General features: G+C 42.9%; 1 protein-coding gene across 1 annotated transcript in view; it reads left to right on the top strand.

Annotated features, from left to right (window-relative positions):
* NALF2 (NALCN channel auxiliary factor 2) overlaps positions 1-21,550 on the top strand; it is a 36,295-nt gene extending 14,745 nt beyond the window's left edge. Inside the window, exons 2-3 of the mRNA XM_056130126.1 lie at positions 17,963-18,134; positions 18,507-21,550. Of these exons, the coding sequence (XP_055986101.1) occupies positions 17,963-18,134; positions 18,507-18,892 (558 nt within the window). The 3' untranslated portion in view covers positions 18,893-21,550. The remainder of the gene's footprint in view (positions 1-17,962; positions 18,135-18,506) is intronic.
* Positions 21,551-24,850: the final 3,300 nt, after the last annotated feature.

Raw genomic sequence — 24,850 nt, 5'->3', positions numbered from 1 at the left:
TTTTTGACCCTGTTTTCTCTCCATATATGCTGCCTTCCTAGCAATCATCTTCTCGAATTGAAGCCCAAAGAGGGAGACTAACTTACTCACAGTTTTATGCTAAATTGCAAGCTACCGAGAGTATATTGCATGCATGGCAAAGCCTGGAAAGCTACCTGTGATGTATTTGATATGCCAAAAACAGTAACAAGTCTCACAATTTGTTGTGAGACATTACTGGTGCCCGCTTAAGCAAATCAATGAACAATGGGAGGACAGTGCTACAGTGCTACAGTGACTGAATCTCTGCCTTCTTACAGGTGTCTTGCCCCAAAGTCACACAGCTAGTTACTGGCAGAGTCAGAATCTGAATCCAATTCTAACCTTGCATCTCAGAAGCTTTGAAATGAAGAATATTTATGGCATAATCTTGGGAAAAGGAGCAATTAGATAGAGTGCATAGCTTCCCTGTAATCTTTTGAAAGAAATGGATTCTGGCATTCTTTCAGAATAATCCAGGGTAAGACATACCATAAGTATTTAAATAATAGAACTTTAATCCGGAGAACTGTCTGGATGCAAAAAAAAAAAAAAACCCTGCAAGAATAATGAACTTTGTGCTCTGGTTTGGAAGAAAGCAGTAATTGCCCCTTTTTAACACTCCCATCTCCCCAAAGTGTGTGTGTGTGTGTGTGTGTGTGTGTGTGTGTATGCACAATGGAAATGGAATTAATAATGTTTAACACTAGTATTCAAATGTTCTTCATTTCCAGTCCTTCCCCCAACACCCCCCCAACACTTTCCAAAAAAAAAAAGAAAACCCCCCAAAAAAACAAAAACCGTAAGGAATGGAATGAAAACATTGTAGAAAATCATTCCCCTGTCTCATCCACGAAATCCCTCCCAAATTTGATCCAAAATTCTCTCAAAAAGATATTGTTTGAAAAACAAGTTAGTTACTTCAATTATGATACTGAAATGGAGGGGCTAAAGGTCTTGGGCTCTGAACTGCAGGTAAACCTGGGTTGAAATTCCAGTTTGAAGTCTATTTTCTCCATAAAACATTTGGGAAGACTCTGAACACATTTTATATCTTTTTTGGAACCTTCTCTTCTTACTTGAAACTAAAAAATAAGGCCATTAGAAGACTTGTGATGACACACAACATGCTGATTTAAGAGCACAGTGCCTGTGAAATGGAAAGTACTGAAGAATGGTATCTGCCATTATTACAGGCTGTGTAGCCTTGGGCAAGTTATTTAAGACTTCTCTAGTCCTTCCTGTCCTCATCTGTAAATATCTGTCTTCCCATCTCAAGGTAGTTGTGAAGTTTCAGTGTATTAACATATATCTGTTGCTGAGAACAGAGCCTGACACACAGTAAGCACTTAATAGATGACAACTGATATTATTCTTACCGTAGATGTGTTTAATCCAAACATCTGCTAATACTGGATTGAGATCAACAACACGAGTGGACTGCTTAGTACAGAGGTTCCCAAACTTACTTGGTTTACATACCTCTTTTCAGAAAAGAAAATCCCAGTCAGTGCACCCTGGAAATCTACTTTCTTTCATTAACCAAACAGAAAGCTCCCACCCAAACCCCCACCTCCACCAACCCTATGGCTCCAGTAACTCCCGGGGGGTGGGCAGTATCTCTCACTTTGTGAAACACTCACTGGCTTATGAGAAGGAAGAGATAATTTGAAAGCCAGAAGTGAAATGTCTGGCCTGGGGTGGAAGGTTAGTAGGAGCCAGAAAGTGACTGGAAAGATTCTAGTGTGAGAGCCTAAAGACATGCTTAGGTAGGAGGGGAAGGGAACAGAGAGAGTAGTCCAAAGCCTTCATCTCATCACCAGAGAACATACAGAGCTTAAAGTCTCCTTTTATCAGGTGTCTGTTCTCCGCAGCCTCTTACTTGTCACTATTCCAGGCCTGTGGGTAAGAACGTAAGACAGAGACAAGGAACTGGTATGACGAAGGCAACATATGCAGAAGGCAACGTATAGCTTCCTGAGCCTTGCTCTGGGGCTAATAGTGTGTGACGGACAGGTATGCTTGCATAGTGGAGTAGGATTTTATGCCATGCATGTCTGTGTGCAGCTCCAAGGAAAGTTGTTTATATTATGCTGTTGTCATGCTTGTAGTTGCCTGCATATCATTGGGCACAGAAGCCTCAAGCTCCCTTCCTTATCATAGGTCCTCTTTTTGACTGTATGATGACTCACAAGTTCTGATAGCTTGTTAAGATTGTCACTGTCACTGTCCTCCTGTTGTTCATCGATTTGCTCGAGCGGGCCCAGTAACGTCTCCATTGTGACAATTGTTACTGTGTTTTGGCGTATTGAATACGTCACGGGTAGCTTGCCAGACTTTGCCTTGTGGGCGAGACATTTTTGGTAGCTTGCCGGACTCTCTAAGACGGACGGAGGAGTCAAACTCGGGTTGGCCATGTTGGCTACTTGCAAGGCAAATGCCCTACCCGCTGTGCTTTTGCTCCAGTCCCTTGTTAAGATTACTGGGATCAAATCATGGCCCAAACAGTATGAATTAGGTGATCCAGGATCTGGTGGTACAGGACCTGGAATTCTGGAGTTAATTCTGGTGAGTTTTGAGATACATAATATCTGTGTCTAAATATATAAACTCACATAGAGATAGATATATATTATGTATATACACACATATAGATGTACATACATATATGTACATCGATATATATCTACGCATATGTGCACTTGTAGCCTCTATGTATTTCATGTATATAATGTAATGCCTATATGTATGTGTATATACATATATGCCAGTACTTTTTTAAAGCAGAAGCTTTTCCTTCTACCCCCAATCCTCATACTTCAGACTTACTTTCAAACCTCATATCCATTTCTTCTGATATTTAGCTTCACTCCTTCAAATGTTATGATGTTACTGCTATTTATTGATTTTATTCTGTTTTAAATATCTGCTGACTTCTTACTTTATTAGAGGATTATTATTTTCTACCAGTGGCAACGTATGTGGAAACATACTTTACCCTTCACAGATCCAATATTAGCTTATTACAATTTTTAGTTTTAACTATTTTGGTTTATTTATTAGACTAATTAAGATTGTTCACAGCTGAATTATATGGACTATAGTGACTGTATTCCATTCTTTGGCAATTTTGTTTTCCCAGAGTTAAAAATTGCCTCTTTTTATTCTGTTTGTTTGCTTCATTTTTTTCTGTAAGAGGTGGGAAGTTCATGCAAACACATTATATAACTCATTCCTTCTGGTTTTCGTTGCTGTTCTCCACCTTGCTCCAGACTGGGCTATTTGCTGAATGGTGAGGTTTTTGTCTTTTTTTGGTTTTCAGTCCACACCCAGTTGTGATTAGGGAATGTTTTTGGTTCTGTGCTCAGGACAGACTCCTGGAGGTTCCCAGGAACTATGTATGAGTGCTGAGAATTGAACCAGTTTCAGACACCTAGCATTGCCAGATGTGGACCTTACCTCCTGTATTATCTGTCCAGCTCCTCTTTTAATATTTTTTATTTTTATTATAGTTTATGTGAGATTGTTACAACAGTGCTAACATGTATGGTTTTGAAGTAATGGTTGCTGCACCTCACCACCGTCAAAATACTCAAGACCCTCCAGCACTATACTTAAGTTACTTCTAGTCCTTGGAGGTAAGGTTTTCAAGTGTTTGTATTTCAATTATTGAGCAAGCACCTTCTGTATACCCAGCTTTATCTGAAACCCTAAGGGTAGGCACAGATAAGTAAAATACAGTCCTTGTTTTAGGGAGCCTACAGTCTCATGGTGGTTTAATTTATACAGATGTCTCACCAGAAGGCTTGGACTCCATGCTGGGGCTTTGATCTGACTGTGTCTTTGATCCCACATCCCAGGCAGGCATTCCCCTCACTGAATTACCAGAAAAATACAGTACAAACCTTCAGAAAGCAAATGTGCTCTTAGAATGCATTAACGTAAGTGGAGCTTCTAGGACAGGGGAGTGATGGATCTGCTGAACTCTGCATTGTTAAATATTATCTTGGGAATGTAAGGAACACAGAAAAATAAGAACTTGTTTGAATATAAACAAACAAAATAAAAGAGAGAACAGGAAACCACATCTTGTGAAATAGTTGAAAATATTAGGAACATTGGCTTTTGGGAAGAGCAAAATACCCAGAATTCTCTCCATTTTGTTCCCTTACATTCATTCAATTTTAAATTACCTACAGACTTGTTTATGCTCCTACTTCTTCTCTGAAATAGTTCTCACCATGCCAGCTGCCTGTGAATTTCTATAGTTTTAAAAAAAATTTAATGAAACACCATGAGATACAATTACAGACTTACACACTTTCGTGATTATGTTTTAGTCATACAATGTTCAAGTACCCATCCCTCCACCAGTGCCCATTGTCCATCACCAATGTTCTCAGTATCCCTCCCGCCACCCCCGCTCCTGCCCCCTCCTGCTTCTTGTGACAGGCACATTCCCTATTACACCCTCTCTCCTTTTGGGTGTTATGGTTTGCGATACAGGTATTAGGTGGACAATGTGTTCGGTCTAAAGTCTACTTTCAGCACACATCTACCATCGCAAGCAAGGCCTCCAAGCATCCTTTGCTTGGTGGTCCCTTCTCTATCTCATCTACCTTCCCCCCTACCACATGTGAGGCCGGCTTCCAGGCCGTGGAGGAATTTTCCTGGTCCTTATCTCTACTATCCTTGGGTGTTAGTCTCCATTATGTTGCTTTACATTCCACAAATGAGTGTATTTCACTAAGCCTTTAGCTGCTCACCGCTCCCAGTCTTCAAAAATTCTCTTCTACTCTAATTTATAATATGCGTATGTCTTCTGTTTTGGTGGCCATCTTTCATCTTTATAACATTCCCTTCCTCCTCTTGCCCCTTAAATGTTAGCGTTTTCTAAGGATCCATTATTGAACCTTTTCTCTTTGTGGCCGTACTTCTTGGACAATATAGTCTACTTCCTTGACTTCTACTTTTGCTCTATTAGTCAGAGTGACATAGATTGCACTGTAATAATAATCAATACCAAATACCAGAAAAGTAGCACAGCAAGCAGTTATTTCTTCCTCACAATACATATCTAAAACAATTTAAAAGGGAGCATCTGTTCATAATAGTTACTGAGAAACCCATGGGGATAGAAGTTGCATTTCAACATTGCTTTCACATTCAGCTACAGAAGGAAGAGGATATGGCAGACAGTATACCATCTCCTACTGCATCTCCCCAGAAATGACCCATGTAACTTCTTTTTTCTTTTTTTTTTTGGACAAGATCTGAGTGCTGATAGTAGCATTGTAGCACTGTAGCACTGTCCTCCCATTGTTCATCGATTTGCTCGAGCAGGCCCAGTAACGTCTCCATTGTGAGACTTGTTACTGTTTTTGGTATACCAAATACACCACATATAGCTTGCCAGGCTCTGCCATGCAGGCGGGATACTCTCAGTTGCTTGCTGGGCTCACTGAGAGGGGCAGAGGAATTGAACGTGGGTTGCCCGGGTTGGTTGCATGCAAGGCAAATGCCCTACCCGCTGTGCTATCATAGGTAAAGGAAAATGTTTACATGTATGTACATGCATATTTTATGCACATATATTAACTTCTCAGTGCCTATACTGCTAATCATAATGCCCCGAAGGAAAGAGAGAGTGAGAGAGCGAGAAAGAAAAAAAGTGCCTGCCATAGGGGCAGGCTGGGGTGGGGGATGGACAGGTGGGGAGGATGACAGAAGGGGAATTGGGGACATCGGTGGCGGGATATATATACTGGTGAAGGAATGAGTATTGGGACATTGTATGACTGAAACCCAGTCATGAACAACCCAGTGATTCTATGTCAAAGTGATCCAATTATTTTTTTCTGGTCCATTCAACTTTTATTTATTTATTCATTAGTGACACACCATGAGGTACAGTTGTAGACTTACAAACTTTCATGCTTGGATTTCTTTTAAAAAATTGAAAAAATTAAATCAGTGAAAATTTTCCTAGAAAACTATAAAATAGAAAAGAAGTTAAATCAGTAAAAAATTTTCCTAGAAAACTATAGAATAAATAAGAACATTTTTCTTAAAAATGGGTAAATTGAGGCAACAAGCAATTAATTAACTTACCTAAAATTTCATTGCTCAGAGATTACTTGCTTCTGACTCTTCACTAAGGAATTAGTCCTGGCGGTGCCCAGAAGACCACATGAAATGCTGGGGATTGAACCCAGTTTGGCCTTGTTCAAGGCAAACGCCCAACCCGCTGTACTATTGCTTGGGCCTGAGCCCACATTCTTTTTTGTTTAATTTTATTGAATCACCATGAGATAGTTACAAGCTTTCATGTTTGGTTTACAATCACACAATGATCAAACACCCATCCCTCCACCAGTGCACATTACCCCCCACCAATATCCCCGGTATAACCCCCCTTTCCCACCCTTCCTCTGCCTCCATGGCAGACATGATTCCCCATAATCTCTCTCTACTTTTGGGCATTATGGTTTGCCATACAGACCCTCAGAGGTTATCGTGTTTGGTCCTTTATCTACTTTCTGCACATATCTCCCATCCCAACCGATTCCTCCAGCCATCTTTTTCTTAGTGATCCCTTCTCTATTCCAGCTGCCTTCTCCCCTTTGCTCATGAGGCAGGCTTCCAGCTATGGAACAATCTATCTGTCCCGTGTATCTACTATCCTTAGGTGTCAGCCTCATGTTATGTTGTTTTATACTCCACAAATGAGTACAGCCCTTCTATGTCTGTCCCTCTCTGTCTGACTCATTTCACTTAGCATGAAACCCTCCATGTCTATCCATTTATAAGCAAAGTTCATGACTTCATCTCTCCTGACAGCTGCAGAGTATTCCATTGTGTAGATGTTCCAAAGTTTCTTTAACCAGTTGTCTGTTCTAGGGCACTTGGTTTGTTACCAGATTTTGGCTATTGTGAACAGTTGAGCCCACATTCTTAATCACTAGAGGGAGCTGCCTCCTGATTTTGAGAAAAAATTAGTGGGCGCTACAGTTTCTTGGGGCAAGATCAGAAGAAACCCAGTTTATCTGCAGGGATGTTCACTTCTCTCTGTACTCAGAGAAGCCTTGCAAGGCAGTTCAATTAAAAATGGAGGGAGGCTCCTTCCTGGGGATACCAGGCATTGCAAAAACTCAGGCACCGCTTGTTTTGTGTCCTTCAGGTGGGAAAGAAGAGGTGCCACCTCTGCATTTGGCTTAGTAAAGAACCCTTCCTGCACTGCTGTTTGCCTGTGCCTGTGTTTGGGGAGGATTTTCAGTCAGCATTTCCTCATCAGTAAAGTGGGTAGAATACCTCTCTGACAGGGATTTTGTGAAAACTGAAAGGGACAATAGAGGTCAGCTGACCCACTTAGTAACTTGCACTCTTTCTAAGGTGCCTTTGTTTCGCAGGCTCCGGTTTTCATACTATTTTTCACTCATGAACGTTCAGTTCTCAGTTACCAGCTTCCCTCCACCCTCCTCCAGGACCAACAACTTTTGGTCCAGTTCTGCAAAACCTGAGGCCAAAATAAACTGCAGTAGGGGTCGGAGAGATAGTACAGCAGGTACTTGCATGCGGCTGACCCTGGTTCGATCCCAAGTCCAATGTGGTTCTGCGAACACCAGGAGTAATCCTGAGCATTGCTGGCTGAGACCCTCCCTCCTTCTGGTACCCCCATACTGCTTCATTTCTTGAACAGCACTGAGCCCTGTTCCACACACAGATTGGAAAGGGCTCTTCATAGAAGCTGGAGTTCCCTCACGTAGCAGTGAGCAGGCCCACTCCACCACAGTGCCTGAAATCTTTGACAATTCAGTCTGAGGCTGAATTCAGTACTTTGCAGCATGTAAAAGGAGAGTTGCTGAATGAATGAGAAAGAAAAACATAAATAGTGCAGCCACTTCAGGAAATCAGCATGCTTGCCAGGAAGTATCAATTACAAATGAATAACTCATTTTAAATTAAATCCCCAATTTAATTGTAATGGCCAAGAAAGTAATAAGATTCTGTTTAAAATGTTTAAAAAGGCCCATGTAGCTTCTACTCAGTATTTTGGGGGAATAGGCTTCTCAGTCAGTACTCAGGAGACCTATGGTACTCTCCCTGTTGTTCTTTGTCATCCTAGATAATAACCTTGGTAGTCATTCAGTACTGTTTCCCTCATTTTCCTGAGTCGTAACTAGTTCTATTGATTCTACCACCTTGATGCTCTTCTCACATCACTGACTCCTTTTCATTTCTTCATTATGCTGTTATTCCTTAAATTCCCCATCATCTCTCACTCAAGTTATTACAGTAGTCTTCTCTGGTCTCCCTTCCTGCAGCCTTGATACCTGCATTCTGCCATCCACACTGTCAGACATAGAAAATAGAAGCAACAAGCAATCTTTTAAGCAGAAATTATTTAAAATGTGAAATGCTTTGTATTGCCCATACATTGAAGCCTAGCTCCTCCCCAGTATCCCAAACATATAATATGGGCATGTTCTTCTATACCATAACTTCTCATTTTGTGCTTTAACTCTGCTGAATGACCTGCAGTGTCTGAACCAGCACCATTTCACACCTCCAAGCCTTTATATCTGATTCTGCTTTTGCTTGAATTGTATTACTCTTGCCTTATTCCAAGTAGTGAACTTCTGTTTTCCAAGATTAAGCTCAAACTTCTTTCACACAGATATTTTCCTGTCCTTCAGCCCTCAAGACACATTTGATAATTTCCCCATTTATACCACACCACACCAAATACATACTACTTATCACAATGACTTATACTGATTGTTTGTCTTGGTTCTCTACCTTGCTTTTTGAAGATTCAAATTTTGTCTTAAATATCATTTATAGTTATATCACTATATCAATATAGTTATATCAATGTCATGTCCTGGAATATTCAGAAAGTAATTGTCATGAACAAATAAAAGAGAAAAACTGATTCTGGAAATCTATAAGTAGCTTCAAAACTGGCATGGGGAATAGGAAACTGACTTTTTTATGGTGCCAGAAGAACTAGTAAGGGTCATGGGTAAAGCCACAGAGAGGAATTATCTCAGACCCAAAGAAGGAAGAACTTTAACTGCTAGAGTTGACTGAAAATGTGGGTTTCCCTGGAAGAGAGATAATAAGAGATTTACAATCAGCCAGATAGTTCTTGGCAGTGATGTCAAAGGGGGAATTCCAATGACTGACAGAATGATGAAGTGATGATTCTTACAGTCTTCTATTCTGCATTGAATAGAAACCTGCCTCCTTGGGCATACATTGTTGCCGTGGATCATCTAAGCCACTTAAGAGCCACTCTTATATTTAGGAACACTGCTTGTTCACTAAATAGGGAACCTTAGGCAAGACCCACAAAGCCACAGATTTTGATCAGATGGCCTAAAAGTTCCATGTGAGGAACTTCTGGAATTGCATTGGTTCTAGATTTGTACTAAACTCTCCAGCCATTCCCCTGGTGTTCTGCCAGACATGGTCAAACAAATTGAATTCGTGATTGTTCATTCTCAGAAGCCAGAAAGTTGTTGCTTATAATTATGACCACTTAAGTAAAGTTGTATCATCCAGCTAGATTTGCTTTGTAATGCTTCTAATCCTGGTCTCACTTTGCCAATCCCAGTGTCCCCAGAGTTAGATCTGTGAACTCCTTCCCATTGGTCGGGAAGACTTAGTTTGACCTTATCCTCTTAAAATCTAATTCTTTGAACATTCAGAATCAGAACTGTTGGCCCCTTTCAGATCCTTCTGGAGATCTTCACACAATTTTTGCTGTGCATATGATTGCAGTGCATAGAGGCAGCAGAGGATCTCCCTTTTAATCCTGGTATTATATTACTTGCATGCTCCTCTTTTGGCTAAGCCAGTTCCCTTTGCTCTTTTTCACTCTCCCACGAGGCAGAATATGGGCATAGGTTGGTTATTTGTGTGCTGTAGGTAGAGGGTTTCCTTTTTCACGTCCAGCCCAAGATTGCTGCTATGCATCTACTGGCTATGCAGCAGCAGCAGCAGCAACAGCTCCTGGACAAGCAGTCCCAGGGTACATTAAGAAAACAAGCAGCCATGAAAGTAAGGTCTATAGGGAAGATTTGAATGGGGAAACAGGCATTAGGGAGGGAGGCAAGTTGGAATCTAAGAAGGAAACTGCCAACTTTCTGGTTGGCAAGAAATGAAGTTCTCTAAAGGAATTTTAGTCTCCAGACCAAGAAGTTCAGGGTAACCTCCTCTTTTAAAACCCTGTAGCCCCAAGTCTTGGTGTAGGCTTGTAAATATATAGATGTACTTGTGTACAATATTCCAGGGAGCTAAGAGAGGAAAGGTACATTTTCCCAGAAGAGTGTAGGGGTAAGAATGGGACCAGGAGGAAAAGGCTCTCCAGTCCTTCCTCTCCTCCCTTGACTGGCATCTCTAGAGCTCAGAGGAGCTCCCTCATCCTGCCCGCTCCCATTTTAAGAGTGGCTTAGCATCCCAGCTGGGAGGAGAGGTAGGAAAGCCTTTCCAACTTCCTTTTTGGGTTAATTGGTGTTCCCTTTAGTTACTCCCTGCTTCCTTCCCTTCGGTTCCCATAGCAACAAGGACTGTAGCAGCCAGAACTTTATTGAGCCCAGTGGTAGCTTAAGTGAGATGGGAAAGGGCTTCTATTGAGAAAAGAGTGCACTGCCAGGTCCAGGTACCTCATCCTTCCTTTCCTTCATAGCTACCTCAATGGTCCAGCATGATTAAGCTCAGGACAGGAGGACATAATGTGATCCCAGGCTTTGCTACTAGTGCTGAATTTTGAAGACACTGATGGGCCTGATTTTCCTCAGATCTTCCCTCTGCACATACACCTTTGTCTCCTACATTCTGAAATTGTGATTTGCAGTCACTGATAGGATTAGTCATAAGAAGAACCTTGGAGTTGAGAAATCAGGTTTAAAAGTTTATCTTTCTGTCATTATTTTATGTAACATTCCTCTTTTCTGGGTCTTCATTTCCTCCTCGATAAAATGGTAGTGGTAACTTGATCCATGAATATCAAAATTACCAAGTAATTTTGAAATACTCTAGATATATGGATTGTCACACAAAATAATTCTGATTTACCTTATCTGGGCCAAGCTGAAGCATATTTTAAAGACTGATTCTAACATACAGCTAGATACAGGAAACTAGAGCAAAACATTTCCAAGAGTTCCCAACACTTGTCTGACACTTGTTTGATTCTAAGACATTTCTTCATTTTCCCTGCATACTCCACCTCCAGAGAGCACCATTACTCTCCTAGCACTGGCTGTTCTGGTTCTTTCTGAGCCTTGTGATGAGGGTCCATGTGCAATTTACATCCACTTGGCTCAGTGGTAACACTGAAGCACGGGTAGGGAGGATGGCTTCAGTCTGTCAGGCTTGCTGTTCAGGTCACACCACTAATAAACAGAAATTTCACCTATGAAGGACCAAAGACCACTTCTGATGCTGGTGAGTCAGCAATAACCTCACTGGCTATATGTGAGACCAAGGAATTTTCTCTTAACCCAGTGTCACTCCACTTTCTTCCTCCATTTCCCTTTTTATCTACTTGCCTGCGCCTGGCTTACCATCCACAGGCCCTGTTTCCTTCTCAGACAATATGCTCACCCAGTTGTTGTCATAGTGTCTCTGGCTAGGGGTGTAGGGCTAAAGAGGGTTGTCTTGATTCCAGCCCTTAACCCATCCCACCTTCCAGAAGCAGATGAGGGGGAGTCTCAAGCCATCTCAGTCTATTATTAGGTGAATTGCTATTGATTGGGAGGAGGGTCCTATAACCAGTGGGGCCTCTTTTCCAAGAATTAATCATATCAAAATGGCAGATCCCAGAAAGAATCACATAGGGGCCTCTGAGCCCTGCCAGTGGAAGTTGGTGACACATAGTTTGGGGTAAGTGTTGACAGATTCTGTGTTCAGGCTGTGGGAAAAGCTTTATCCTGTCAGTCTTGGCCTACAAGATGGAGAAAAGTCTCTAAAGTACAAGGGCCCAGAGCTCATGGAATTTTGATTTCTTTTCTACTTTCTTTTTAAAAAAGTTATTATGGGGACCACATACAGCAGTATAGGGGAGGGCTATTCTCTGAAATGCTAGGAGTCAGGGCAGGAAGTGCCAGGGATTGAACCTAGGACATCTCACATGAAGGGCATATGCAGTACTATATGAATCACATTCCTGGCCTTCCTGCCTTCGTTCTGTTGCTTTTGCGGACTCACCCTCTGTTCTCTTTACATTGTCTTTATCCTTGTTTTCTTACAAACTTGCCACCATCATCCACCTTTATTCCCCTGCTCACTCTTATCATCACATCTTACTCCCTTTGTTTTTTGGGGCAACACCCGATGGTGCTGAGAGTTTACTCCTGCATCTGTGCTCAGGGATCATTCCTGGTGGGCTTGGGGGAACCATACAGGGTCCTGGGGATTGAGATCAGGCTGATTCCTTGCAAGGCAAGCACCCTGACCACTGTGCTATCTCTCCGACCCCTGACACTCCATTTCTTATCCATACTTTTCACTGCCCCTATCACCCCTCTCAAGTTTCTTCTTTATCCCACCATTTCACCTTTTCTATTTTGACCCATATATTATGTTAAACTTACTGCACCCCTTTATCTGCTTTGTTCCTTCCCTATCTGTTTAACAACTGGTTTGTTTACCCATGCTTTCATCAATATTCCATACCCTCCAAATCCTTACTGTTTTGTATTCTCTCTTACATACCTCCTCCTTGTAGCCATGGTCTCTAACCTCTCTGGTACCCCATCTAGCAATGCCTGACCTCCCTATTACCTGCATACCTTTTCTACTATCCTTTCACTCACTTCTTGTTCCATTTATCACAGTCGTTTCACTTGTAGAAATTTATATAAATACAATTTAACCAAAGTGTATAGAAGACATGTATGTAAAAATATTCACTGAAGAATTATTTATAATAGTGAAAACTTAGAGATGATGTTTGTAGGATAATATTGGTTTGCCCTTCCTCCCTGGCCGCTGGGAGCTTGTGTTTATTGATTGCCCCCCAACCTGTCAATTACCTTTGTCTCCTGATCAGACTCTGTCTTGTAAATATTATCTTTCTCTTTTCCTTAATGTCCTTTGCATGGTTAGTTATTTCAGAGCGATTACTTTTTGTTTGGATACAGGAAGAAAGCTAAAAAGACAAGCCTGTGGCTTGGGAGTTGATTGAGTCCAGATAATATTGCCTCCTGGACATTTGCTCTCTGGACTTAAGCCTCAGTTTCTCTTACTTCCTAGATCCCCAAAAGCAGGGTCCCGACAAGGGACTGGATAGACCCAGGGCAAGTGGTGAACTAGCTACCCTGGCATCAAAATGGGCCTGGCCGAAGTGCCATAATGCTTAACTATAAGTTAGAGCTTGGTCATGGACAAATTCTGTCATGATTCAAAAAGTAATAACTAGATTTGGACCCTGCAGGGGTTAGGGATGATTGATCTTGCCTGAGCACTGTAGTCTGAGTCTGTGGTGAGATGTCCCAGGAGTCACCCTGCAAGCCTAAAAGTGTCTATTACTGTGTCCATACAGAATGGTAAATATTATCAAGTATAATTAAAGATGTTAATTAAGTTGCTGGTCTAAGGAGAGGAGAAACACACCGTAAGGGCTGTTTTGCTCTCATGGGCTGCAGGGGAAGACTGGAAAAAACATGTTGATCACGCTTCCCATGGGGAGGTGTTGTTGGGGAGGCATGGAGAGAGAAGAGAAAGAGCAGCTGCAAGGAGGAGGTAGAAAATTGCTGCAAGGATAGAGAGAAGAACGAGAGATAGAAGAGACGGATACAGCGGGAAGAAAGAGTTGTGGGATTACAGAGAGACAGACAGAGACAGAGACAGAAGAGGACAAGAGATTGCGAGATACACTGAGTTAGAAGGCTGAGAGCTTAGAGTAAGAGTGGCTGGGGAGATTGGAGAGGAGTCACGGAGAGAGTTGTAGAGCAAGTTAGACAGAGGGTTGGAGAGAACTGGGAGAGACAAGAGGTTGAATAAATAGCAACTAATCAACAACCAGCTTGTCCCTCATTCTTCCTTCATCCAAGACAACAGCCGTCCTGGGTACAGAAGTGGCTTGAGAGCACTGAACGTGGGCAGCGAGAGAGAGCCACCTGGAGAGCCCTCGAACATCTGTTAATGTGGAATCCCCACGCGAGAGGAGTTTACACAGCTCCGTGCACGTGAGGGGATTTCACAGATATTAATATTCCTATACAGAATAATGGTCACCTTTCCACGACAGTCATGCAAAGTTCCCTATTATTTTAGCAACCCCTGCTTTCACTTACCTGAATGTATTTGCTTAAGCAGTTTTCTTAGCCTAGAATTCATATTTTGGCTTCATCTCTAATCATCCCATCTAAAACTCCTTACAACACTAAGTTAATCCTAGCTTTCTTGCTAAAGTAATTTCACATTCTCTATTTGTTTCCTTCCAGTGCCCAGTGGTTTTACCTCCGAGGTATTATAGCCTAGGTCCCATCCAGTAAAGTTACATGTGCCTAGTCCCCGAAACTGGAATTTCCCAAATATTAGAGACATGTTTTCATTTACTTGCCCTGTTAATTAAATCAGCAAGCACATTTTATATATACTGAACTGAGTACTCAATGGTCACTAAGACCATTGTCTGCTTTCATGCATCTTACATTTCATTGAGGTTGACAGAAAAAAGAACAGTGATGCAGATAAAGTCATACTTGTGGTAAAGAAACAAAAAAATGAAAAAAAGACCAGGAAGATAATTCAAAGTGCAGAGCTCCTGCCTGGCATGCATGAGGCTCTGATCTGAGTTCAATCTGTCATCTCATTGTCACCAAACAGTATAAGATATAATCCTGGTGGACCATTAGCATCACCAAGACTGAGAACCACCGCATAGGCAGCCCGGGCACTGAACTATTATTAGGTCAGCAGTACCAGGCCAAGTATCACCAGGAATAGACCCTCACACTCCCCTCTCCCCACTGAATACCACTGCAGAAATCCCTTTTTTTTTAAAAAAAAAAAGACAATAATGAGGGAGAGACCCTATCTGAGGAAGTAACATTTAAACTGATACATTAAACATAATGATATAGCCATGCCATAATTTTCGCTCAGGTGGGGAAGTATTCTAGCCAAGAGAACAGTGTGTGTCAAAGCTCCAAAGTGGGAGTAAGTAGTTCATATTCAAGGAAAATAAATAAAACCTCTGTGTGTTGCACAAATGTGAAGTGGGTTTAAAAATGAGGTCGGAGAGACAGACGACCAACTTATGTAGGGGCTGACAATCTGGATGAAAGTTCTCCTTTTGTTTTAAATATCTTAGTGGGTTTGAAATAAGAGAAATGCATGATCCAAAGGCATTCTGAGAGGCTTTTTATTCCTGTGTAAATAGTGAATTGGAACAAATGAGTGGAGTGGAGTTAGGGAGGACCAGTAGGAAACTCTTTCGGGTGACATTAGGTGAAAATGCACAAAGATGTGAAAATGGAGTAGGAATTGGCATATCTTGATGATGAACTGAATGTGGGGATACAGAGAAAGACAAATAAAAGCTGGCAGGTATCTGACTTGAATACCGAGAGCAGTAAACTGAAATGACCAACGCTTGCTGAGATGAGGGTATGTTTTCAGTTAAAAAAATTAAAACTTAATTTTCCCGTTTAAAGTATGTTAAATTTTAGGTGGCAGTCAATTAATAAAGTTCCCAAAGATGCTTTCTTCCTCAGTACACACACACGCGCGTGCACACACACAAACACGGTCACGGTCCTCCCGTTGTTCATCGATGTGCTTGAGCGGGCCCAGTATCATTATGAGACTTGTTACTGTGTTTGGCATATAGAATACATCACGGGGAGCTTGCCAGGCTTTGCTGTGCGGGCGAGGTACTCTCGGTAGCTTGCCGGGCTCTCTAAGAGGGGCGGAGGATTCGAACTCGGGTCAGCCATGTTGGCTGCGTGTAAGGTAAAACGCCTTACCCGCTGTGCTATCGCTCCAGCTCACACACACATATATTCTATTATTACCATTTTCCAGCTTTGGAAAAGCCAGTACAGAACTGCCTTTCCAAAGTTGATGTGTACAGCAGAGTCATTTTTATTTTCGTGTAAACGATAAAAGTCAGTGTAAGAAGCTTTTACCATCTTGCTCAGAGTATGTGAAAGGTCATTCATTGGCAGTGAAATGACCTGGATCCTTTATCAAAATTCAGGATCTATGGCAGGATTATGGGGGAAGTAATATGACAGATGCGTGGTGGTGAGAAGGAACACTGGTCAGTGGTGGAGGAAAGCCAGGAAAGCCGATACTCTGCTGGAGGGAATACTGTTGAAATTTTTTAAAATCATTCGATCCTACTTTCAATAGTATCTTAAATCAAGGTGCCTAAATTCAAATATCTATAAAGGCAGGTTCAAGATTCCACCTCAGTCCTTTGAGGGTGAATTGGCTGGGGTAGCCAATCAGCTCATTTAACAGGAGCCCCAAGGAAATCTGACACCTGAAATATGGAACCACTATTACGAGGAGCAATTATGAGAATGTGCCCTGAAATATGAGGACTAGATGTGAGCAGAGTTCTAACCCAATGCAGAGAAATTGCTTGAGCATCCTGTTCAAATGCGGTTGATGATTCACAGATTTGGGGTGGTGCCTAGAATTTTGCATTTCTCAACATCTCCCAGGTGATGATATCTTCAAAAGCAAGGAACTAGAACAGTGGTTCTCAGTAGATGATTTTGCCCCACAGGGGATATTTGGTAATGGATGGAGGCATATTTTGATTGTCACAAGTTCAGGAGGGGTGGAGCTGTTGTTGACAACTATGAGATATGAATGATAGCATCTTGTAATGCACAAGAAAGGCCCACTGCAAAGTATTATCAAATTTAAAATGTCAGTGATGTCACTTTTGAGAAAATCTGGGTTTGCTGATTCCCAAAAGGCAGGTGACCTTTCTTAGCTTGGACTCAGTGTCTGGTAGGAATAGGCTAGATGATAGGAAGTATACTCAAGACATGAAACTTACAGGCAAAGATTCCAAATGAAATGTGTCAATTCCACACCAGGTCTGAAACATCAGGGCATGGATTAAGTAGAACTTCAAAGGTAAGACAGATTCCTGAAAATGTCAGGATATTAAAATGATAGGCTAAGTGAAAAAGAAAGTGAAAGATAATTATCTAATAGTTCATTCATATTTGGACTATGGATAACTAAAACTAACAAACTGGCAGAAAACACAAAAGTAAACTAACTCCTAATTCACTGAAAACCAGGACAGTTAGCAGAGGGAAAGTGTAGTGGGTGGGAAAAATGAGTAGAGGGGTCGTTTTTATGGTGGTGTAGCACTGAAACTTTGGTGATAGAAGTGGTGAGTCCTGTACATGTAGAGTTGTTAAGGCATTCCTCAGAACTTCTATGATGTTGTAAACGAAAAATAAATCAGTGAAAAGGAAAGAAAATACCTGTTGCATTTATGTTATGCTGTAGCATTTACAAAATAATCTTATGTGGCCTACTAATTGATCCAAACCACACCCGAATGAGGTAGAACAACAATTATTTTATTTCCTTAATCATTGAGTGGAACTGAAATTTATCTCATTAAATGACCTCAGATTAATTAGGATACTTATTTGGGCCAGTGGTAAAATGATATGGATTGATAAACTGCTCTGATATAGGAACAGTTTTGAAACTTTTGCCAATGAACAAATCCCAAGTATTGGGTGACTAAAGACTGAGGGACTCAGAGGTACTGACCATAAGGTGGGAAATTTAAGGTGACTTTGACCCAAACCGTTCTCAAGCACTGGCTACTTGAGGCATATTGTAAGCCCCTCTCTACTCTCAGACTGCAAGAGCATTCTTCCTCATCCCTTTCTTCTGAGGTGGTAAGGGACTGGTGCCTGGGCTGACACTTTTTCTCTTCCCACAGGCAGTCTACAAGGCCTGGCTGTGCTCAGAATACTTCAGTGTGACCCAGCAGGATTGTGAGCGCTGGGTGCCCTGCAAGCAATATTGCCTGGAGGTGCAGACTCGGTGCCCCTTTATACTCCCTGACAATGCGGAAATGGTGTACGGAGGGCTTCCTGGTTTTATCTGTACAGGTAATGGCAGGGTTCTAGGGAGGAGGGAGGAAGCCATAGGCTCAGGGTAGATACCAAGTTGAGATGTGGAAGCAGAGAAGAAATGGGGGAGATGGTTTAGAAGACTAGTTATGTAGATAAGTGGGCAGTAAGGTTCCCAGGTTGGAAAAAAGCTATGTGAGAAGTGTAAAAAGCAAAGAGACATCTCTAACCAGAATATATCTAGCTAGGAATTCATTCCAAGTAACTGGCTATGTTTCCTGGAAAAGGCATGTCCAGAAAGGGAAGGTGCAAAGGGATAAGGGGAAGGGATTTTTAGACAGGGCTGCAGCATTTTAACCTAGTGATCACCTCCCTAAGTACCCCCACCTCACCTTCCTTATTCATTGGCAGGTTTGCTGGATACATCACCAAAGCGGCCGGAAACCAAGTGCTGTGATGTGCAGTGGGTCTCGTGTGAATCAGAGAAGAAGAAGTTCAAGGAGTCTGAGGCCCCTAAAACTCACCACCAGCAATTCCACCACTCCTATTTCCACCACTACCATGAACAGTACCACCACTACCACACCCACCATGAACCTCCAGGCTATGGCAGCCACAAGCCCCCCCTGCTGCAGGTCTCTGGGGGATCCCGCCTCAGCCCCAGCAGGATCCGGCTCTACATCCTTTTTCTCATGCTCCTCCATACCATGGTGTCCTTCTCCAGTAACCAGGGTGGTGGAGGACTAGGGCTGGAGGCACTGCCTGCCCTAGATGAGGGCCTGACTCGGGAAGAGTGACAACAGAAAGGAGGACAGAACTCCACCACACACTGACATCAGCTCCAGCCCCCCAGGTGGAGGGGGAGGGGGCTCTTCCTGTGGGAGGTATAGGGAGGTATAGGACCAGGTGGGGGATGGGGAAGTAGGGAACTAAATATCACCCCAGTGTACCCCCCAAAAAAAGCAGCTCTAGCAGAATCGCCAGAAGGCCCCAAGGAGCTGCCCAACTCATCTGGGAGAAAAAAAGCAGGAGCAACAGGTACCTTCTCCCATGTCCCCACCTATGGGACTAAGCAAAAAATAAAAAGAAAGGTGGGGGCTAGAAAAGCCCATCTCTATTGAGAGTCCTGGCCCCATGGAAGGAGGCTGTTCATTCAGCTTTGGCCCTGCAGGGAATGTTGGGGGGCACAGAGGGGAGAAGCTCCTTCCCCCTTCCACATTCCTTTTGTTGCCACGATCCTTAATTCCCTCCTGCCCATACCCCTACAGGCAATGGCAGACGGTGCAGTGGCCCTTCTCCCACTCCAGCTCACCTAGCCCCATGTGGAGCCACCACAGTGAAGTGTCAGGTTGGAAGATAAGGTACACAGAGTCACAGCTAGCCCCAGTTGAGTTTGGCCCCACCACCTTAGGCAATTAGAGGTAGGAATGAGGTGCATAATTAGCATTTGGAGAGAGTTGGAAAAGGGAAGGGAGAAAAGTCTTTCAAGAGGCCTCAGAGAAACAGCCAAATATGCTGTTGCTACCTGAGATGGGGGAGGTAGGTGATAACTATTAAGTCAAACTCAAGAGTGACTCCCCTAGCCTGAGAGAATTACTCAAGGAGCCATTTAGGGAAAGAATGCAGAAACAGGTTGCTGGGGCTCAAAACAGAAGTCTGAGGGCACAAGGTCAGACTGCCAGTGTCTGAAGGGCCATATCTTACAGAAGGTGCACATACTTCCAAGGGCCACTCTTGCCCTGGAGATCTTGGCCTTGGAGCCAAAAACATTTTCATTTCTGATCTCCATGGGGAGGAGGGACTTAGGCCCAAGTGAGTCAGGCCTGGCCTGGGTCTGCAAATGCCCTCATAATATACTAGCCCAGGCCTTCATGAAGGAGAACCTGGTGGCATGGACCCAGGGCTCTCCAGAGATGAGCCTCCCCAATCTCCATCCTGTCCTTGTCCCCAGCCTACCAAAGAGTATCCACCCCTTTCCATCCCAATTATGGAAAACCAGTCTCCTCACCCTGTAGCAGGTCTCCTGGTCCAACTACCCCTGCCCCTGGCTAGAGAAAATCCAGAAACTGACAAGAGGACCCACAGAATAAAGAGAATAAAGAGAATACTGGGGCCGACCCGAGTTCGATTCCTCCGCCCCTCTCGGAGAGCCCGGCAAGCTACCGAGAGTATTGGATATGCCAGATACAGTAACAACAAAGTCTCCAATGGAGATGTTACTGGGCCCGCTCGAGCAAATCGATGATCAACGGGAGGGCCTTTACTTTTACTTTACTTTCCTTGGCTGAGAGACTTGAAATGTTCAGTCAGGCCAGAGGACTGAAGTACAAGAGACATTGTGAGCCCTTTGTGGACCTTTAGCTTTGTGTCCACTTTCTGGGAGGCAGAAGCCACATTGCCTGGGGCATCTAAAAGCTAAAAGGAGCCACAAGAAAGGGAGACAGAACTGTGTTCCTGAGACATGTTGAAAAGCTCTCAGTGCCAGAAGACCTATGGTGTAGGATGTGATATACATGAGTAAAGGAGAATGGTGGGCCTAGACTTGTGTTACAGTGAAACCAAAACGAGGATGGGAGAGGATAAGTAGAACTGGTTCACTTGAGAATGAAAGGGTAGGCTCTCTAATAAAGAGGGAGTCTCAAGAGCTGCTGGGTCCCAGACTAGGCTTAATGAGACTGTGGAGTCTTTCCTGCCAGTTTTCTCATTTCTCAAAAGTGTGTCCCCTCCCAACCCTGACCCCTGTGCCCTGCTCTCACACTCCCCTGTTTTGTCCTCAGCACTTCAGGCCTAGCCACACACCCCATCCCTAGAGTGCTCTTTTCAACTGGGGAGGGGAAGAGGTGCTGGCTCCTTTCCAGAGATGCTTATGTAGATTTGAGACCCTAGGTACTGCCTTCAAACTCCTGCATCCTCAGGAGGGGAAAAGGAACTGACAAGTAAAGGGGGACCTTAGGGTCCCAGAGAATGGACCCTTGGAGACTCCCATCCTCTCTTCCTCTTCACCAAGTGCCCAGGAGACCCCTGGTTCAGACCAGCCCAGGGCCTTGCCCAGCGGCAGGGGAAAGGGGCACCTCACTCCACCTCAAAGTCATTTGACTCCCCGTCCACCCTACCACCCAGACTTTCCACCACTACTCCAGCTTCCCCAGCCCTGTCACAGGCAACAGAGCTGGGTAGCTTTCTTATGCCATTTTCTACACTGTGCTTCATGAGTAGAACTTTCTTGCACTAGTTCCTATGACTGAGTCTCCAAGCTGGATTCCTTGTAGTTCCCTGTCCCTTCCTTCCTCACCCAGCTACGATTCAGTTGTCTTTTCCCTCCCTCTCCACAGCCTCTGTGTTTAGGTGAGAGTCTCTGTATGTGTACTGCTTTCTGTTTTGTTGCACTGTGGGGCAGAGGCCTCTCTGCTCTTGTTTAACCCCATAAAGAAATAAATGGTAAGACTTGATGATAACTCTTCTTTCATGGTCTTATTTTTGTGAAATGGGTTCAGGTGCCTAGGGGATGAGTGAGACCATAGGGTGTTGAACCCACTATTGGTTCTAATCAGGCAAAAGAGGGAAACTCTGTAGTAGGCCACTGTAGACAATCACAAGCTGCCTTCTGAAGGGATCAGGAAAATAAATACAAGTGAGTCAAGTGGGTCACAATGGGGAGAAGTGTGGACTCCAATGTGAGTGGTTCAATTGGAGCGTATGTGAGACCAACACTGCTTGTATCTCATTCTTTAGGGAAGTCGGGCCTTACAGGAATCTTACCTCAAATTTCTCTTTTCTTTCTTTTTTTTCTTTTTGGGTCAAACCTGGTGATGCTCAGGGGTTACTCCTGGATTTGCACTCGGGAATTAATCCTGGCGGTGTTCAGGGGACCATATGGGACACTGGAAATCGAACCTGGGTCGGCCGGATAGGCAAATGCCCTATTCGCTGTGCTATTGCTACAGCCCCTCAAATTTCTTAGTGTTGGCTCAAATCTAAACAAAAGGACAATTGAGTTGACTAAAGATGTCTGCAAGCCCTGCATGGCCTGGTGATTACCAGTTGTTGACCTTGATTTTAGCCTTTATTTGAGCATACCAGTGTCATCTCTCCTACTCTTTTTCCCACTGCCAAGTAAAGGGTACTCAGTAAGAACTGCTAGAGGGAACAGGCAAAAGGAGAACATGAATTATGAAGGAACTGGGTATCCTCACTGAAATGTTAAAATCCTTTGCCAAGAAAATTAGGTCTCTAAGTTCCACCCAAAGCAGTATAGAATGTGTTCCCAGGAACTAGAGTTTAGCACCTTCTCAAGTTCAAGTTCCTTCTTTCAAGTCTTAGTGTCCTATCAAAAGGGATTTTGTGAAAACTAGGTGATGTACATAAAGCACTTTGTGGCATGAAGGAGCCACTCAGATCTTAATAAGAATTATTATCTCCTCAATATCTGTTAAATTATCCCCTCTTTTCTCTCACCACCCAGTACACGAGGACCCTCAGGAGCTTGCCTGGATCTCTGTAACAGTCTGCCAATTAATCCCTTATTCAACATACTCTCCCCATAGCACAGAGCCAGGCACTTGATAAACTCTCCATAGGTAGTTTTTTAAAGAATTGCTGTCATAAAGTACATATCCACTCTTTCTAAGGCAAATATCTTACATTCATGAAAAAAAAAAGATGAATTCACATTGCCTGCAAAATTTAGTATAAATTCTTAGCATAATTTTCAAGACTCTTTGTATTCTTATAGCATATTTCAGTCTGATTCAAAATACCACCATAGCCTATCATGTACTCATGCTCCAGCAACATTTTATTACTGGCTTCTTACTGAATGAAATCTGCCCTTTTCCACATTCTATCTTTATACTCTTTCTTCTGCTTGGATCTCCTGTCATTTTAGTATCTACTTTTCAGAAACCAGTTCAAATGCCACCTATACTATGAAGACTTATGCATTCCTCCCTCCCAATCTGAAAACAATCTCTTCTACTGAACTTCTCTGTAACAGTGTACCACAATGGTTGTACATTCTACCCATATTCAACTCAGTCATTAATCTCTTCAAAACAGATTTATTGAACCAAGTCAAAAACTATGTTGGGTGTTGGGAATATAGCAATAAAATATAGACAAAAAAATAGTTCCACCACATATAATGTAGTGTGTGTTCAGTAACCATAAAGTTTTCTCCCAAAATTTTTGTCTCATCACTTGTCAATGGCACATAACAGAGATGAGGGACTAGACAGACCTATGCAATCACAATTCTAAGATAATAAAAGTCACCATGGCTATGCCCAAGGAAGTTACTCATAAGGCACACATGACCCCTTAGAGGCTTCTCAGATGCTCACACATCCAGGTACCCGCCCGGCGGCAGGGCCCCTTCCCGGGGCTGCATGTCTAACTAGATCCCCTGACAAATGCTGATTTTCATCCTTGGTCTGCGGGGGACGGGAATTGAGGCACACCGCATTAGCTCAAAGCTGAGCCATTCCACCACCCTCTGCTCACTCATCCAGGTACCCGCCCAGTGGCAGGGACCCTTCCCGGAGCCACGGCTGCATTAGCGGCCACGAGTTATTCTCCCATAAATATCCCATGGGAATCATAAGTTACCCGCTTAGATGGAATTTTCACTTGGATAGCTTAACCAAAATAAACACATTAGCCAATAATTAATTGAGCCCATCTCAATTTATTCTGAATCTTAAGCAGAATAGTAATAGTGAACCTGAAGATCTAAACCACACACTTGCTTTACAATGGTAAAGCAACGCAGAAGTCCACCAAGCTTACTTATTGAAGAGGCTAGCCCAGAAGACACCAACAGTAATGAAGTGCTAGACAACCTCTCTGACAAAGAATTTAGAAGGGAGCTACAGAGGATGCTTAGGGAGTTAAAAGAAACAATGAAAAGCAATGCCAATAAAAGACAAGAGGATTTGAAGATAGAAATGAGGAAAATGCAAAAAAATTACAAACAGAAATGTCAGACCTGAAAAACCTGGAAGGTGACTTGAAAAACTCAGTGGAAGGCCTCAGAAACAGAGTAACAGCTGCTGAGGACAGAATCAGTGAGCTCGAAGATGAAGTGCAGAGACTCTCCAGAAAAGAACAAAATGGAAAAGAGACTCACAATTCGGCAACAGCTGACAAGAGAAGATCGTGATGAAGCCAAGAGGGGTAACATAAGAATTATTGGAGTCCCAGAGCAACAGGAAGAAAACCTTGATGAAGAAGAAACTGTCAAAGACATCATTGCTACAACGTTTCCAGAGCTGAAGAAAACTTGTGACCACATTCAGGAGGCCCGAAGGGTACCAGCTAGAAGAAATCCGAATAAAAATACCCCAAAACACATCCTGATCAAAATGACCAAAACCTTAGATAGAGACAAAATTCTGAAAGCAGCAAGATAGAAGAAAGAAATCTCTTACAAAGGAGCATCCTTAAGATTCACAGCTGATTTGTCTGATGAAACCCTCATGGCCCGAAAACAGTGGTGGGATATAGTGAAAAAAAAACCTCAATGAAATAAATGCCTCCCCAGAAATACTTTACCCAACGAGACTCTCAATCATAAAAGAAGGAACAACACACAGTTTCACAAACAACAGCTCAGGAAATTCATAGACTCAAAACCATGGTTACAAGAGCAACTAAATGGGCTCCTTTAAGACAAGACAGGCCCCTCAAATAAACCAAATTTCAACAGAAAAATGGGACAAAACCCCATAACAATAATCTCTGTCAACGTCAATGGGCTA

The sequence above is a fragment of the Sorex fumeus genome, unplaced genomic scaffold, assembly GCF_029834395.1.
Source record: "Sorex fumeus unplaced genomic scaffold, SorFum_2.1 ptg000073l, whole genome shotgun sequence".
NCBI lineage: Eukaryota > Metazoa > Chordata > Mammalia > Eulipotyphla > Soricidae > Sorex > Sorex fumeus.
The sequence above is the reverse complement of the archived record's forward strand: the minus strand, read 5'-3'. Positions and strand labels throughout refer to the sequence as shown.